General features: G+C 41.9%; 1 protein-coding gene across 2 annotated transcripts in view; it reads right to left on the bottom strand.

Annotated features, from left to right (window-relative positions):
- The window catches only part of ADAMTS17 (ADAM metallopeptidase with thrombospondin type 1 motif 17), a gene marked incomplete at both ends in the record, with an annotated part of 352152 nt that overhangs the window by 78087 nt on the left and 255407 nt on the right, over window positions 1–18658 (bottom strand). For both annotated transcript variants that reach the window (XM_082841528.1, XM_082841529.1), the window contains one exon: window positions 14100–14220. In XM_082841528.1, coding sequence (XP_082697654.1) covers window positions 14100–14220 — 121 coding nt within the window. The remainder of the gene's footprint in view (window positions 1–14099; window positions 14221–18658) is intronic.

Below are 18658 nucleotides of genomic sequence, written 5' to 3'. Positions count from 1 at the left end.
TAATGCATATAAACATACACACATCATTTTATGCCAATAGGGTACTATATATGGTTTTAAAAGATCACGGATAACTTTAAAATAATTAAACAGTTTTGCTAGGCAATGTGTGCCCAAGGTGTAAAATTCAAAAGTTATAAAAGGATATAGTAGAAAGTAGATTGATCTGATAAGATACATCCTGTAGCTGGCTGTCTTTCTAACACTCTTATTGTTTACAATAATTTGTTATTTTTTGGCTAGGTTTCTATGTAATTAACTGAAATGTGCCCATATGACAGTTTTGTTTCTTCCTTTCTGATCTTTATGCTTTGGATTTCTTCTCCTTTCACCATTCTGGTTGGAACTTACAAAACCACGTCGTATGCCACATGAGATAGTGGCATCCTTGTCTTATTCATGATGTTGGAGAAACGCCTCCAGAGTTTTCCCACTGAAAATGATGTCAGCAGTGAGAATGTGATAGGTATCATTTATCAGGTTAGGGAAGTTTTCTTTTACCCTAGTATGTTAAGAGCTTTTGTTATGAAGAGGTATTGAAGTTTATCAAGTGCTTTTTTGCATCTACTGAGATCATCATATTGTTTTTCTCCCAAACAATACAAAGACTTCAGAGCAGTTTAACTGTAATCACACTTGTCATGGCTAACATGGTGTGTGGGTCGGTATCTCAGTCTTGTTTTTCCTTCACCAATACATTTTAGTTCATTGTTATTTCTTCTTTATTCTGATGTTTTCCTGTAAACCTTTAATTATATTTATATTTCTATTATGTGACTTAGCTGTAAGTAAAATATTTTAATCTCTGGATATTAAAAGATGAGGAAATCAGCATAAGTATACCGCCCTCCACTCTCTTACACCCCTCTTCAACTTTTACTGAATCATTCCTACATTGTATTAGTTTATGACATTTATCTTTTGGTCTCTAAGATAATTCCTGCAGTTGTTTTAGTTTTAGTTCTACAAATTAATTTAATGTTTACTATGTGTCTTTTTTCCAGCTTTTCCAATAAATTCCTGCTTTCCTCAAGTTTGTTCTGAGATGGGCTCAAAGAAAATTACAGTTTCTGAATTGTAATATAGTGAAAAAAAATACTGTTCATTATCCTGATACTTGAATACCAGTTTGGCTGGTATAAGATCCTTGAGTCACACTTTCTTTCTCTGAGGCTATTATTTGAATTGTTCCATTGAATGCTAGTGTGGAAAAGTCTGAGTCCAATCTGATGTTTTCCCTTTATTAGCTTACCTAAAATTTGGATCAGATACTCAAAAGATTCTTAACTCTAAAATCTAATAACTGTTAGGCTATTCATAGTTTTGTGTAACTTCTTCCTGGGACACAAAGCTATATTATTATTATTAGACTTAAATATATATATATATATATATATATATATATATATATTTATTTATTTATTTATTTATTTATTTATCAATTTGTTTGGTGTTCTTTTTTCAGGGATACCAAATTATTTGTGTTTGACCCCCCCTTTTTTTCCATAGTGCTCATTTAATCTCTTATCCTTCTGATTCTTTGTTTCCATTTTGCTTTGCTCATTTTTCTCAGTCCTGTCCTCCATGCTTCTCATTGTGTTCTCAGCAGTGAGATTTCCTTTGCTTCCATGCAGACTTGGTTTCTGTGATGGACTCATTTTCTTCTTCTACACTTTTCCTCAGCTGAGTCACATTTCATCTCCCTTTGTTGCTTCACTGCTTATTCCTTGAGATCTCATATCTTATCAATGAGTTCTTCTTTTATTGAGGGTATTATTTAATCAGTTTTTGGAATTTATGGCAATAACGTTTGGTCAAAATTTTCATCTTCTCCTTGGTAACATTTTGCTGGTGAGTTTTTTTAAATCAGTCATTTGTTCTCCTTGTCCCTTTTATCCTTTTCCTATTGCAGTATACGTGTGTTGATCCTGTACTAATTTTCTTTCTAAATTTATTACTAATTTTTAAGTGACACAGGTTCTAATTGTACCAGCTTCCTCTATGTTTGTGTGGGAAGAACAGGACAATGTTGTGGGCTAACAGAACTTTCCCTTAGTTTACAGTAAAATTTGTTAGGACATGGGTTTGTGTGTATCAGTGAGTTAATTTTTATGTTTGTAAACATTTATGTATTTTAAATTTACAGAAATATACATGTGTATTTTCCCATTATCAAAATTTTAATAATACAGGTAAATCTCAAGTCCTCTTAATCCCACTCCCCTTCCCTGTGGGAACTGCCACTATTAGTTTGGTATATATTCATTCAGATATTTTACTATTTATCCAAATATCTACACAAATATAAATATGAAAATATCACATGGTATATTTTTTATTTGTCTATATTTTATATAACTGTTAGGAATAACATTTATGACTACTGTATTATACTACAATTTTTTAAAAAAGCACGATGTGTCTTGGAAAGCTCTCCATGTGAGTATGTATAGCTCTCCTTATTTTTCATTTAAATTGCTATGTAGTTTATGTAACTACGCCCCTACTGATTTAGGTTATTTCAAAATTGTCATTTAGAACATTTAGGTTGTTTCAAAATTGTCACTTTTGGAAACAATGCTGTATCATGTATGAATAGGCACACAAAACCCCTCAATTAAATACCAGCAACCTATTCCAACAACATAAAAAAAGATTATATACCATGATTAAATATAATTTATCCCAGGAATTCAAGGTTGGTTTAACATATAAAAACCAATCAGTGTAATTTATTCAAAAAAGGGCAAAACCCACATGGTCATTTCAGTGGATGCAGAGAAAGCATTTGGCAAAATTTAATACTCTTCCATGATAAAAATACTCAACAAACTATGAATAAAAGGAAACTTCCTCAGCCTGATAAAGAGCATTTACAAAAACCCCACAGCTAATATCAAACTTAATGGTAAAATAATGCTTTCCCCCTAAGATCAGGAAGAAGCAAAGGATGTTCACTCTTGCTATTTCTACTCAACATTGTACTGGAAAGTTCTCTCTATGTCAATTAGGCAAGAAAAAATTTTTTAAAACGCATCCAAATTGGAAAGGAAGAAGTAAAATTATCTCGATCTGCAGATGTCAAGATCTTATATATAGAAAAATACTAGAAAAGCCACTAAAATCTGTTAGAACAGGTTCAGAAAGGTTGCAGGATATAAGATCAATATACAAAAATCAACTGCATTTCTATACATTAGGGGTAAACATTTCCAAATAAAATTAAGAAAACAATTAGAATTAAATAACATCAAAAAGAATAAAACACTTAGGAATAAATTTAACAAAAGATGTGCAAGATTTCTACACCAAAGACTGCAAAAACACTGTTGAAAGATATTAAAGAAAATCTAAACAAATGGAACAACATTCCAGGTTCATGGATCAAAAGACTTAGTATTGTTAAGATGGGAATACTTCAAAACTGACTTACAGATTCAAAACAATCCTTACTAAAATTCCAGCTTGTTTTGCCCAAAATGACAAGATGATCCTCAAATTCATATTGAAATGCAAGGGACCCAGAATAGCCAAAACAATATTTAAAAAGAACAAAGTTGTAGAAGTGACAATTCTTGCTTTCAAAGTTTTCTAGCCAGCTCCAATCATCAAGACAATGTGGTACTAGCATAAGGACAGATATTTCTATCGATGAAATATAATTGAGAGTCTAGAAATAAGTCCCTTATTGATTTTTTAAAACAAAGATGTCAAGAATATTCAATGGAGAAAGAATATTTTCAACAGTGTTGGGATAACTGTATATCCACATACAAAGGAATGAAGGCAGACTCTTACCTCAAACCATACAAAAAAACCTAATCTAAAATAGATCATGGACCTAAATCTAAGAGCGAAACTATAAAACTCTTAGAAGAAAACATAGAAGTAAATCTTTGTAACCTTGGATTGGGCAATGGTTTCTTAGATAGCAAAAGCACAAGCAACAGAAGGAAAAAAAATAAAGTGGATCATATCAAAATTTTAAACTTTGTGCTTCAAAGGACACCATCAAGAAAGTGAAAAGGCAAACTCATACATTGGGAGAAAATACTTGCAAATCATTTTGATGAAAGAACTGCGTCCAGAGTATATAAAGAAAACTTACAACTCAATAATAAAGTGACAATCCAATTTAAAAATGGGTAATGGATTTTAATAGACATTTCTCCAAAGAAGATATATGAATGGCCAGAAGCACATGAAAAGATGCTCAACATCATTAGCCATTAGGGAAATACAAATCAAAACCATAATGTGATACCACTTCACACCCATTAGGATGCCTATAACAAAATGATAAACAATAAGAAGTGCTGGAGAGGATGTGAAGAATTTGGAACCCTCACTTATTGCTAGTAGGAATGTAAAATGGTGCAGGCATATTGGAGAAGAGTTTGATAGTTCCTCAAAAATAGAATTACCATATGACCTACCAATTCCACTTCTATGTATACACCCAAGAAGAATGAAAAATATGTCCATGCAAAAACTTATACACAAATGTTTATGTCAGCATTATTCATTCTAACCAAAAAAGTAGAAACAACTCAAATGTCCATCAACTATTGAACGTATTTTTAAAATATGATATAACCATACAATGGAATATTGTTCAGCAAAAAAATAAAAAAGGAATGAAACATTGATAGACGTTTCAAGGAAGAACCTTGAAAATACTATGCTAAGTTACAAAAGCCAGTCACAAAGGACCACGTATTATACGATGCGACTTATATGAAGTGTCCAGAATAGATAAGTAGATGGACAGAGAAAGCAGTTGCCTAGGGCTGGGGTAGGAGGGAGATGGGGAATGACTGCTAATGGGTGTGGGGTTTCTTTCTGGGATGATTGTGGTCATGGCTGCAAAACTCTGTGCATGTACTAAATCTCCTTGAATTGCACACTTTAAATGGATGAATTTTATGATGTGTGAATCATATCTCTACAAAGGTACTAAAAATAATACTGCAATGAACAGCTCTGCACATGTCTTCTTGTGCATATAAAAAAATGTCATACCAGGCCAGCTGTGAGAATTGCTGGGTCAAACACACATGTAGTTTAAATGTTAAATGTACATCTAAATCGCCCTCCATTATGGCTTAACTAATATAGAAGTCAGCCAATACTACAGGAGAATACATGTTTATTCACAGGCTTCTTAATACTTGATATTATCAATCCTCTGGATATTTGCTAGTTCAAGACGTGAAAAATTGTTACATCATAAATATAATTTGTTTTTCCCTCATTATCAATATGGCCGTGCATCTTAGCACATATTTATTGGTCGTTCGCATTCACTCTTCAGTTAACTGTCTTGCTCATAAGTGTTGCCCATTTTTCTACTGGCTTTTTGTTTTGATTTAATTGATAAGCAGGAGTCTTGGAAATATATGTTAATATCTATTAATATGTATTTAATACATTTTAGACTCAAACTCTTTACTCACTAGACTTGTTGCACACATTTTTTTCTGTCATTTGTCATTTGTTTATGGTGCCTTTTATTACAAGGTTTTAATATGATAGTCATAGTTTTAATATTTGAGATCTTTTTGTTTTCTGATTGCTTCTTCTCATGACATTCTGTATTGGTTTTATGCATAAACTCACTTCTCAAATCTGAGAATAGTTAATACAGATTTTGAACTTCTATTATTTGAGTTATCCTGCTTTTCCCATGGGTCATCTTTTCAGTTATCTTGGTCTTTCCCATTTGTGTTGCAGACTCTTTCAAGAAGGATGCCACAGATGGGTTGTCTCTATATACAGTAGCCCCCTTATCTGCAGTTTAGCTTTCTGTGGATTTAGTTACCTGTAGTTAACTACAGTCCAAAAATATTAAATGGAAAATTCCAGAAATAAACAATTCATAAGTTTAAAATTGCATGCCATTTTACTAATGTGATGAAATCTCACACAGTCCCACTCCATCCTGCCCAGAACATGAATCATCCCTTTGTCAACCATATCCTGCCTGTCAGTCAATTAGTAGCCATCTCAGCTATCAGATTGACTGTTGTGGTATCACAGGGCTTGTGTTCAAGTGACCCTATTTTACTTAATAACAGCCCCAAAGCGCCAGAGGAATGATGCTGGCAACTCGGATGTGCCAAAGAGAAGCTGTAAAGTGCTTCTTTAAGTGAAAAGGTGAAAGTTCTAGACTTAATAAAGAAAGGAAAAAAAAGTTATATGCTGAGGTTGCTAAGATCTATGGTAAGAACGAATCTCCCATTTATAAAATTGTGAAGAAGGAAAAAGAAGCTTGTGCTAGTTTTGCTGTTGCACCTCAAACCGCACAAGTTATGGCCATGGTGCGTGATAAGTGCCTAGTTAAGATGGAAAAGGCATTAAATTTGTACCATAAGATATTTTGAGAGAGAGAAAGACCACATTTACATACATTTTATTACAGTATATTGTTATAATTGTTCTATTTTATTATTAGTTATTGTTAATCTCTTACTGTGCTTAATTTATAAATTAAACTTTATCACAGGTATGTATTTGTAGGAAAAAAGCATAGTATATATAGGGCTCCGTACTATCTATGCTTTCAGTCATCCACTGGGGATATTGGAAGTTATCCCCCAGGGATAAGGAGGGACTATTGTATATGGGCGGTGTTTGCTGATGGTCAGGAGTGGCTTTCAGTTAGGGGGCAGGGAGTGTTTTATGTGTTGGCAACCGAAATACCAGAATGAAGAAAAGTTTGCTATAGGTGATGTGTCATGATGCTGGCCACTAAATATTTCCAGGTCTCTCTCTGGAATCATGGTAGGAATGCATTTCCTTGCCCTCTTAAAATTGTGTGACCATGTAACTTACTTTGACCCTGAAAATGTGGGTGAAAGTGATGTGTACATAGAAGCTTTAAGAGCACCAGCACCTGATTTGCCGTGTTCCCTTTTTCCTGCCAAGGTGACTGTGGCAGTGTGTGGACAATAAAATCTCTGTCAGCCCAGGTCCACGAGTGGTTACGGTATGCAGAGCTTCCTGCCAACCCATGCTGGACATGCAGCGTGAGCAAGAAATGAACTTTTGTGTTAAGCCACTGATTTGGGGGGTATTTACATTGTGTTTTGTTTTTTTGCTTGTTTACCACAGCAAAACCAAGTCTATTTATTCTGATTCAAACACATATGAACATCCACTTGAGGTGTCCTTGTTCTCCCTAGATCTTTTAAAAAGTTCCTGTTTCAGGGGGTGGGGGTGGGCAAAATGGGTGAAAGGAGTCAAAAGGTATAAACTTACAGTTATAAAATAAATAACTCATGGGATGTAATGTACATCATGGTAACTGTGGTTAATAATAGTGTTGCATATTTGAAAGTTGCTAAGAGAGTAAATCTTAAAAGTTCTCATGCCAAGCAAAGAATTCTGTAACTATGTATGGTGAAAGATGTTAACTAGACTTACTGGGGTGATTATTTCACAATACATACAAATATAAAATCATTATGTTGTACATATGAAGCCAATATAATGTTGTATGTCAACCATATCTCAATTAAAAATTAAATGGTCTTTGATAATGGAAAAAAAAAAGTTCCTGTTCATTCATTTTAAAGTGATCTTGAGAAGCCAAGGAGATAAACACCTGTGTTCAACCAGCCATTCTGCATGGAAAGTTTAGCGGGGTCCTTTAGTCTTGATAGCAAATGTTTTGGTGTTGTTACTACAGATCCAGCCTCGGACACTTACAAATAAATGTTCTACTTGAAGACTTCACAGGTGGCAACATAGTCCGGTTTGAGTTGTTTACTTCTTATGCCCTGATCCATCCTGATTCCCAAGCAGGATGACTTCTTGAACCAGATGGGAGTGTGGTCCTCCAGGGGATCCCTTCCAACCACCTCTGACTTAGAGAAAGCAGCAGCACTAACATGCCCACACAGTCCCTCCACTGTCCTTATAGTGTGAGGCAAGGTTTTTTGATTAAAAATAGTTTTTGCTCCAGGAATATTTCTCTACTTAAAAAGGGTGGCCACAAAAAACATCTTTGAGAATCACAGTACTGGATTTTGTACCATAAATTTCTCTTAGAGAAATCCACTTCTTCTGGGAGAGTTTGAAGAATTATTGGATTCCAGGCATACAGGATTGTGAATTACCAAAAACAAAGACAAAATTGTCTGAGTTCAGTGGTGATTAAAACCTTTTTTGGAGGAATCTCCACTTAAAGCACAAAACTGACCTGGGAACAGAATCTGCTTGGGGAGCTGAATTATTCTCTGAGAGCTACTGCTGTTACAAGGACTTTTCCTATTTTGTGACTAACAAACCTTGGTGTTAGCGTCACCAGGCTGCAGAATCTAAGGCAACAGACATATTCGCCAGGGTCCAAATTAGTTAATTTTCCACATTCCACAGCAAGGGGCATCTGCAACTAGTGCACGCTCACCATGCCTATTTTTAAGCTTAAATTTGGCACAAGTAGCAACACTGAAAATGTACCTGTTTCCTCTCCTTTCTCATATACCCTCTGGGGCAGAGGCAGATGAACAGTAAAGAGCTCAGCGTAGACACACAACTCAGGTGCAGCACATCCTCAGGTGAACCCTGAACAATGGGTCAGGTCATTGTTGTGCCTGGGCTCTGCTAACCTTTCTTTCTAAGATGAGCCTCTCTGCTCAAGATATGGAGGGAAGTAATGAAAGAGAATATCCCTGAAATGAAATGCGGGGCCTCTGTCCTCAAGCCAAAGAAACCATCTGTCACTCACTGTCCTCTTTCTAATGGCCCCTACCCTACCCAGAGCTCAGAGCCCACCCTGAGGTTGTTGTGAAGAGTGACCAGCAAGGGAAAGAGCCCTATCACCAAGTCCCAAAGCACCTTGTCATCCCTCATACCAGATGTCCCCCTATGCAGATGCCAGACATCACCATGTTGACTGGGCATGAAATATAATTAAAGGGGGGGCTTTACTCTAAGAATTCACAAGATAGAGTCATACTTTAGGTAAGATAGCTAGACTATCTTTGGAATGATTTTTCATTCTAGTCTCTGCCATCAAGCAGGAGAAATCCAGTTAGAGGGACACGATTTGGGGTCATGAGGAAGCCAAGGATAAAATTCAATACTGTTGCCATTATTCTAGGAGAACACGTAATTTTTGCCATAAGGACAAGTAGTCAGAAGGAACTTCAAAGTAATGTTGACCTTAAACCTGCCTCAAATGTTCTGAAAAATTAATATCATCAGGCTATATTTCCCTGCAAAATACTTTTTGTCTGAATTTCACAAGTAGATGATTTAGATCATATTTTTCCCTTGTTTCAGGTTCAGCAGCAATAACTTTCCTTGGAAGAAAACCATTGAGCTGGTAAGGTACCATGATGGAACATAGGTAACATCCTGGCTATGAGGACTGGGCTACTTTCAAAAGGTTGTATCAAACACATACAAAAAAAAAAATCAAAGTTCTTTTTTTTCTGGTAATAATCTTTAAAAATGCTTGTTGGAGGATTTGTATAAGTTTCTAGTTTTCTCTTTTTACAAAAGTTGTTTATGAGAGTATTACTGTCTTTATGTTTATCCCTAAAGGTTGTTCTGATTTCAGTGGAAAAGGATTTGGGAAGCCCAGGAGTCTAGACTAATATTCTGGTTCAGTTCTCAGAATGTGAGGTCAGCACAGGTGGGCCAAAGCAAGGCCATGGTTTTTATCTCTAGCACGAAGACCAGGAGGGTCTTACCAAGTGCTCTCTGCCCTTTGGGAAGCCCAACCCTGTAATATGGAAACTTCCTTATGGAAGAAAGCATCATCTGTGGCTAAATTCTCTGGCATATCTTAGCATTTTCTGCCGAAGTGCCAGGTGGGGCTGAGGAGAATGAAGATGCATCCCTGGCACACTAACATGTGTTTCTGTATGGCCCCTAATCTCATGACTCTTTATCTTTCGCAGCCTTAAAATTGGTTTTATTCTATATTTTTTCTTTTTGGTAATCAGTCTTAAACATCAATTACACATGAGCAATAAATGGCCTCAGTGTTTATCCGTGGCTTCATGCATGACTCACTCCCACTGACTCTACTCCGCAAACATTCAGGCACGTAAGTGAGGTAAAAGCCCCACACCAGGCATGTCACCACTAGTTCTGCACAGAACAGCCAAACATCTTACATGAGAAACACCTGGGAACAGCCTTTGCCATCACACACGTGGACACCTTGGTACAAAGGTTATTCTTGACTAAGAAAAAGAAATACATTGTAATTGGTTTACATGCACATTGCAGGAACTGATACTGTAGTCTGTAGTCAGTGCAGAGAAGAGTCCTGTGTCACCATCAGACAGTGGTAAATTTCCCCATGGAACCTCCACACCCCATACCTGAAGACTGGAGCACAGAACTTGGCACAAGGCAGAGGTTCTAAAGCTAATTATTGAACAAACGTGTGACATGTGGATCTGTCCCTATTCAATTGGGATAGATCACGTCACTCTCCCTTTTAAGAATTGATTGTTTGAGAAGGTTCTCTTTGCGAAAAAAGTGCAAAGGGATTCAGAGCCCATGGGGCATCATGGCCAACGGTTCTCGGTGGGGTCTTCAGTCCAGGTATGTTCTGGACTGAGTGTCCATGGACACCAGTCACCTTTCTAGTGTCAAAGAGCAGCATGAAATAATATGAAAATGACACCTTAATGAAACAAAAGCATCCTATCAAGAACTTTCAAGTTACTAAATTTAAAGAAGTTCAGCTATTTCAACTCAGCCAAAGGCTTGGGCATTTTGAAGCCCATCCATCAGAAAAGTAATATGATAGCCAATTCAAGTTGATTCCTCCTAGAGATGAGTGGCCCAGGACCTCATCTGTTCAAAGCTGGGAGGCAACAGGCCAGAGGGCAATAAACAACCTCACTCAGGATGCTACACTGGGACCTCTCAAGGACACCCTGGGGGCGTGGACACTGTCCCTGTGTGGGTCTGCTCTGGGTCCTCAGCTCAAGTACTTGGGTTAAGGACCCAGAAGAGTTCAGGCAAGGGTCAGGGCACATATATAATTGGGCACAAATCCTGCATTTGATTCCTCTTTATCTTTCTGGTATGGTATTTTCTTTGATATTCACCCTCAGGGTGATAAGGCATTCCTCCTCTTCCCAGTCTTTCGAGCTGGGCAGAGATGAAAGTTACCTTCCTATCTAAACTGACAGGATTCTGAATCCATCCGGCTGCACTTGGAGTCACCTAGATATTACATGACCCGGGCGCTTTATACCGTTTCTAAGCTGGGTTTTTCCTTCAGCCTGAAATGTCCTTCTCCCACCCCCACTGCCAGTTAATTCCTACTTGTCCTTTAGGGCTTGGGGGCCATTGTCATCTGCCCATAGGGCTGGGCGAGGAGCCCCACCAGAACTTGGGGCCCCACAGCACACCCGCTGAGCACCTCCCTTGACTGTGACCAACTCAGTGACAGTTAACTTTTATTTCTGCAACACCTTGCTCTGAAAATACAGCAGTGCTGAATGAATGTTTACTGGGTGAATGGCCACCTGGGTGAGCACGAGCAGTATCTCTCGTACATGCCTTCCAGAATGCCAGACCTGGGTTACAGGCTAGTGTTTGATGAAATTTGTTAGCTAGTGATTCATTCACGTGTGAGCGAGCATTCCACGGACATCTTCAATAAACAGCATCCACAATGACATGAGCTTATGCTCACAGACCCCAACCACAAGGATTTGGAGAAAACAGCTTTAGACTTCAGAATGAAGGTGCGACATTTGGCAACTCTTCAGAAGGACAGAACTTTTATAGGTGCGTGAAGCTAACTGAGCTTATCTTTCTCTGAAGGTTTCCTAAGGCTTTTGTGAAGGAACACTAAGCTGCATGTCAGGGTGGGGACCTCCCCCTGGAGGATTCCAGCATCTGCCATTCTATGGGGGACTGGCTGCCACAGCCCCAGAGGCCTGATCTCCCCAGGAGGAAGCCTGCACATTCACGCCCATCTCCCTTCTGTGTATGGTTGGGGCCAGGAATAGGGTGGGATGGAGAAGGGAGAGAGCAGAGGAAAAGGACATCGCTGTGATCGGAGGAATGGATGTGTTCATGCCAAGATCAAAGGCCAACAAATGGATTAGACACTGGGGGAATGCTTTTGCCCTGATCTGGGTTCTCTTGAAGTTGTCTGCTATGTGGCATACAGTGGAAGTTTACACAGGTGTATGGTGGAACCTTCCTTAATGCTCTACAGAATTGCCCAGGGGGCAGAAGTGGGCACGGCTGTGCTTGACCTGCCTTCCACAGAATAGAGCAATTGTAGTCAGTCCAGTTTATTAGAGCTCAGCACAGCATTCAGTTTACATAAAAGGTTCTAATGCTGCTTTTTTAAAAAAATCAATAGTAAACACTTGCCAGCTGCTGAGGTCTCGGTCCTAATAACTGTCCTTGCTGCACAGTTGCAGCAGGCAAGGTCAGTCTCATGGCAAACTGGAGTTAGGGTCCATATAGAGAAAGTAGCATCAGACAAAACAAAGAGCAGACGTTACCAAAGGTTCAGAGCAGTGCTGTCCACGAGAACTTTCTGTAAGGAAGAGTTCTCTCTCTGCATCATCCAACATGGGACCCCCCCCCAGTCACATGTGGCAATGGGGCACTTGAAATGTGGCTAGCGGGACTGGTGGCTGAAGTTTTAAGTTTGTTTAACTTTAACTAATTATATTTAAAATTTGAATCAATGCCAGTGGCCTGTGGCTACTGTCCTGCATGGTGCAGCTTTGGAGGGCACCTCCCCCACACCGACTTGTTCCAACATCAGCTCCTTTAGCTTTCCTCGGGAGCCGGGCAGCAGGCACAGGTTCTCACTCAAGCTTCCTGTTCCACAGCCTGGGCACCTATCTTTAAGTCCTGAAACCAGCCCTTACGGGGCCCGAAGTGTAATTTTTAATGTCATTTTGTATTTGCATTTGCCCCTGGTTTTGCTTTCACAGGATCCTGCAAAGCATCTGTGCAACAGGCCGCCCTTTCCAAAGTATCTAGAAGGAATGTTTCCTCCAGACCAGGTCTTCTGTCCAAATAGAGAAAAGGGGGATGTGCACAGGCTTCTCCTCTCTGCCTTTCCTAGAGGCCCACTCTGTGGGACAGGGAGGAACAACTGTGATTCTATCCCCTTGTTGGGTGGAACTGGACTGAAACACTTCTCTTCAAAGCAGTTGTGGGAATTAGAACAGAAGCTTTTCAGCCCAGCTCCACTCAAGAAGTTATCTTGGTGATGTCACTCTTGGTGACGTCGGATGAGGGGACACTCGCCCTCCGGGTGACTTGCCCGCCTCACGCTCCCCTCATTGAGTATCAAGCAGGTACTTCCCTGTACATCATAAGCTGGTGGCCATCAGGACGGGAAATCAGAAATGCTCTCCCACCTCTGGGCGAAGCAGCCCACAGCTGTGAGGATGGTTCCAGCGGAAAGACTGTGAGGTCCATCAGCTGAACCCCGCCGACCTCTCCACGCCCAGAGTTGGAGAAGGTCTGCATCTGGGACACGGGAGATGCAGCGACTCTGCAGCCTCAGCTGGTGGATGCATCGCAGACGTCCCGGAACATGAGGCTTCACGCACGTTTTAGGGATCTGTGTAAACGCTATTCTACTCTTACTGACAGAAAACTCAGAAACAGAGAAAACCTCTTCCATCCATAGGTAAAAATGATGTGGCAAAGTGTCTTCATCACCGCCTCTGTGTGCCGGACAGACGAGGGGCTGGCACATGCTGAGGGGCGGGGCTGGTGGGACAGGGCCGCTACTGTGTGAGAATGGACCTCGGGGCCGAACCCAGAGGGCCACAGCCAGACTGTTCATGTCTAGGAACCTAAAGATGTCATTCTGGCTAAAATGTCTTCTCTGCCTTTCAGAAATCCTAAGACGGTGGTGCTGGGTGCCCTATCTACTATTAATTACTCCTTAAACGTGAGATGCAGGGAAGGCATGTGATCGTTGGCTTTTGGGTAACATAATATACAATAAGATTGGCTTTGGGGCAATAAAATATACCACACTTGTAGGAGGCCCAGTAGCTGCAGCAACACCTTGGGGCCCACACTCACCCGTCCACCAGGCGTGGCCCAGGCCACCTTTCCTCGGGCCCTGAGCTCACCTGTGCCCCGAGAGTGGCTGAAGTCACCCTTCACCACGCGGCAGGTCTTGCCGTCCCCGCTGCAGACCCCACACCGGTCTTCTTTGGCCGCAGACCCAATGATTCCGTCACAGCCGATTTTCTAAATAAGCAGAGCGCTGGGTTATTCTGGGTATAGGACTCAGAGACACACCCTGCAGGGCTGACTTCTCCATGAGGCCCAGCAGGCTGGCGCATGGGGGCCCATGATACCTCCAGAGGCCCAAGCAAATGTTTTAATTTATTTTAAAATCAGAAGAGAAAAAAGAATACGATCCAACTAGTATTATATTTGTCTTTATACCCACAGAGTCATCAAATACAGGTTTTAGTATTTGTTATGGAGGAGAGGCCTGCGAAGGCCCAAGTGCCCAGAACTCACACTGAGGCCTGAGCCGGTCCCTTCCAGAGCTGCCTGAGGCGGGGCTGAGGGGAGGGAGGGAAGCCGGCTCCCACACCTTCTGTTGTGGCCATAATTTCACACAATCCATGATCCCCTTGGAGCTGCGTGGGTCCTTGGTTCTATCTCAGTTGGAACAGCCAACAGTCTCAGAAGACACAGCAGAGACCACAGTGACTTTTCTGCTGAGGTCGGGAAGCCCAGAGCTCACTCAGGCATGGCTGGGAATGAGCACCCTAGTTCTCAGTTAGGGGGATTTAGCCCAAGAAGATACCCTGCTGCTCAGATTTTTTCAACAAGGCATGTCTGAGGGCAGAGGAGGGTCGCCCTGACCCTGGGTGGCTCCGGGCAGCACAGCCCACATCAGTTCATAAAAAGTGGGAAAAGGTTGTGAACTCCTGTTTTTCCTTAAAAAAAAAAAAAAAATGCACGAGACTTTTGTGGTCTGCAAAATAACATACCTAAGTTTATGTTATGGTAAACACTGGTGTGTTTAATTATTTGCAAGCTAAATTGCTAAAATGCCTCTCCACATTTCTCCCCTAAAGTGAAGAATTCCAGAACAAGAACTGGGTCTTCCCCACTGCCCTGTACCCTGCACTAGGTACTGGTGCCTCAAGCTGTGGAGGGTTCTACAGCCAGATAACCCAGGCCAAGGTGATTGTGCTCTTTCCTCCCTCCTTACACCCCACTCCAACCGGGGCAGGGCACGGGGCAGAGCCGGCTGAACAGCAGACCTCCTGGAGGCAAAGGCTTGGCCCCATGGCTCACCAACTGAACCCTCTGCTTCATAAAGGCAGTGCTTCTTCAACATAAACGTGCATCCGCCTCACCAGGAGGGCTGTGAAAACACTGATGCGGGATCCATCCCTAGAGTTTCTGATCCAGCAGGGCTGGGTGGGCCTGAGAATCTGTATTTCTATGAAGTTCCCAGGTGATGCTGCTGTTGCTGGCCGGGACCACACTTGGAGAACCCTGGCACCGCGGAATGCTACACGAAGAGCAAGTGAGTGTTCTTCATAGTCAACGGTCCTGAAGTCTCACCCTTGGATCCTTTTGTTTCTTTGGGAAAGAATTAATGAGAAATTACTATCGTGTGTACAAAATTGATAGCATCACTGAATATATTTCAGTGAAGACTTGAAGATATGCTAAGTGCAGAGCAAATGTGGTCCCAAAATGACCATTATGAAAACTGAAAAAGGGCAGCATTTAAAAAAAAAAAGAAGCTCAAACGTGTTCAAAGTTAGTATAAAAACAGGTAAAGGGCAAGATCGGGGGCTTTAGCAGCTAGAGGCCAGGCAATGAGCAAAAGGAGAGAGTGGACGTACGGGTGATTTAGTGACACATGGAAACCCGATGGTAACTGGCATTGACTGTCACACCTTGCCAGGGCAGACCACCAATGCGACCTGGAGGCTGCCACAGGGTACCTGGAACTTGGATCATGTGGCAGGAGCTGGCTAAGTTCACGATCTGGACTGCTGGCTGATTGCTATGAAGATGCTTAATGTAAAATTACAGGCGCTAAGAATACAAGGCAGCCAAGATCTGAAATTTTGCTCAGCCAGCATGCTCAGCAAATGCCCTGGGGCCACGTCTGTGTGGCCACATGTGTGCTGCCCATCTTCGTGTCTCCTCGTGTCCCAGAGCCCAACGTCCCAGTCTCCAGCCTGTTTCTAGTGCTGCCACAGGGCTAACACCCATAGAGCCAGCCCCTGTACCTTGGCCGCTTTCGTGTCACCCTGACCTGTCCCCACGTGGCTTCCCCATCTCCCAGGCACTCTCAGCTCTAGACTTCTCTCTCACTGGCTTTTTATTATTTTTTAATCACACTCCTGCCCAGCAATAGTGGGTCTCTGACTTGAGCAGGTAGCATCCGATACCTTAGTCAGGGTTTCTTGATAAAAGTTTTCTAGATGCTCTAAGTTAACAACCCACTTGTTCTAGACAGCTTCCCCCAAGCCCAACGATGACACCTGACAAATCTGGGGCCACATAGCAAGTGACTGGCAGGGCCAGGAACAGTCCCCCACCTCCTGCCTCCCAGCTCCAGGCTGGCTGGATATCTCCCCTGACTGTCCTCAGCCTGGCGAGGCCTTCTGGACAAAGTAAGGCCTCTCCCCAAAGTATGCTGGCTTTGTGAGAATTTGGAAACGTTCAGAATAGAGAAGCTAAAAGAACACCAGAAACACTACCTTTGGGGAAAGGAAATGTGAGGGGAGAATCCACGCTAGAATTTCAAAAGGCTACCTGTTGTCTGGCTAAGAGATCATGGCTAGGAGGCACAGTTTGCATTTGAAATCTGCCAGACCAAGAATTCACCTGAATGCAGGAAGGACAGGTGTGGGAGGTGCTTCAGGGAGCAGCACGACAAGGGACTCACTGGGAGGAAGGGCCTTTAGCAGGAGAGCACACATTTTCCTAGATGAGCAAACCGCTTTCCCTCCAAAGAGTCCCCTGAAAGAAGGATCTTGGTGGGAAAGAGAAAAGTGATAGTGAGGAAGGGCAGTAGCTTAAGTGAGTGCTTATAAAGCCCCTGCACAGCCAGACCAGCATTAGGTGTCCTCGGGATGTTGCTCCAGACAAGCAGAGGCAGGTCAGGGGGGCAACTGTCTCCCCTCACTGTGATTCTCACCATCGCTCCTAAAACATAATATAAAGAACATGTACACGCTTGCTCAGTAGCAAGGCCCCAACTGGCACTGAGATAGACCTCACGGGATCTAAAGTTTAAGTACATGCAATGTTTGGAATTGATTTCCTTTTTTTCGGGGATGAGGTCACCATCAGTTAGGAGCCCAGCAAGGCCTTGATATCTGCAGGACTGCCGGAGTGCGCTGCTGCCTTGTGACACTTGGGCACACTTGGCCTGCAAAAGCTAGCCCTGGCCTCTGTTCCTAGAGTCCAGGTTATTCACAGGTAAGTCCAGGGGCCCACTGTCATCTATTTCTCTCAGGAGGTGCTGCATGATCCTTTCCGAAACATGAGCCACCTGCTTATTTTTCCATTGGGGTGATAGGTCTTGAGCGCTAAAATTCGTCTATTAAAATGTTACGCCTTTTCACACAATTCTTGCTCTGCACTTGCTAAAGGGAATAATACCTCCTGGTTTGATCATCTGTGGTCAATTTCTAGGGCAGACAGATAATCTCCTGGGCCCAGGAACACAGATCATGCAGGATGGCACTTATTAAACTCCAGCACACTGCAATCACCTGAAGGCCTAGGTAGGTCACACATTGCTGGGTGGGGCCCAAGGCTTTGTGTTTCCGCTGAATTCCCAGGTGATGCTGCAGGCCTAGGGCTTACTGGGAGACCACTGGGCTAGGTTTAGAACTCAGAGAGAGACCTTCCTGGAGATGGCCACGGCTGTGAGACTCCAGCCCTGTGTCCCGAAGAAGTGTCCTTTCTCCCTCTGGAAAGGCCCCATGCATGGAGCTCCCACTGGGAGCTCTGTCACCCCTGAGTCAAAGCAGTTCTGGGCTGAGGTATCCTGGAGGGATGTGGAGGACAGTGCTGACGCCTCTCTGCTCCCAGGAACTGGGGCCCTCTTACAATGGTGCTCAGGTCAAGTAAACAATCTATGGGAAGCTCCATCATGACAGAACGTCTAGTTATAAAACCCCAAATGCCTTCAAATGAGGGCCTAACAGATTACCTGAACGCTGGTTTAAGGGCTGTTCAGAACTTCCTACTCACAGGTCTCCTCCACCCAGGAAACAGAGATCCAGACTTCAAAAGCCTTATTTGCAGGATTCACATCGTCTTATGCGTTAAACTGTCAAAGGCTGGATACAGGGGGAAACTCCTCTGCTATTTTCTCCTCTTTCCTTACCCAGCATTTTTTTTTATTTTAAAAACTAGTTTCTTTTGTTAAAATTTCACCTCTCAGAACAAAAGTATCCTCAGACATGACTTAAGATTGTAGCTAACTGGCTTCTGGACTAGGGCTAAGTTACCCGGCAGGTGGGCAGTCAGCTTCTCTTCCGTCAATGTTGTGCTCAAAGTTGAGGTTCACCATGTGTGTCCTGAGGATCGTTACAGATTTGGACATGAGCCTCAGTTTCCTCATTCTAAAAATGAGAATATTAACCTCAATCTCAGAGAGTTGTTGTAAAAATTACCTCTTCTCTGGTTC

The sequence above is a fragment of the Leucopleurus acutus genome (assembly GCF_964270905.1).
Source record: "Leucopleurus acutus genome assembly, chromosome: 1".
Classification (NCBI taxonomy): Eukaryota; Metazoa; Chordata; class Mammalia; order Artiodactyla; family Delphinidae; genus Leucopleurus; species Leucopleurus acutus.
Note: the sequence above shows the minus strand (reverse complement) of the source record. Positions and strands in the feature narration are given on the sequence as shown.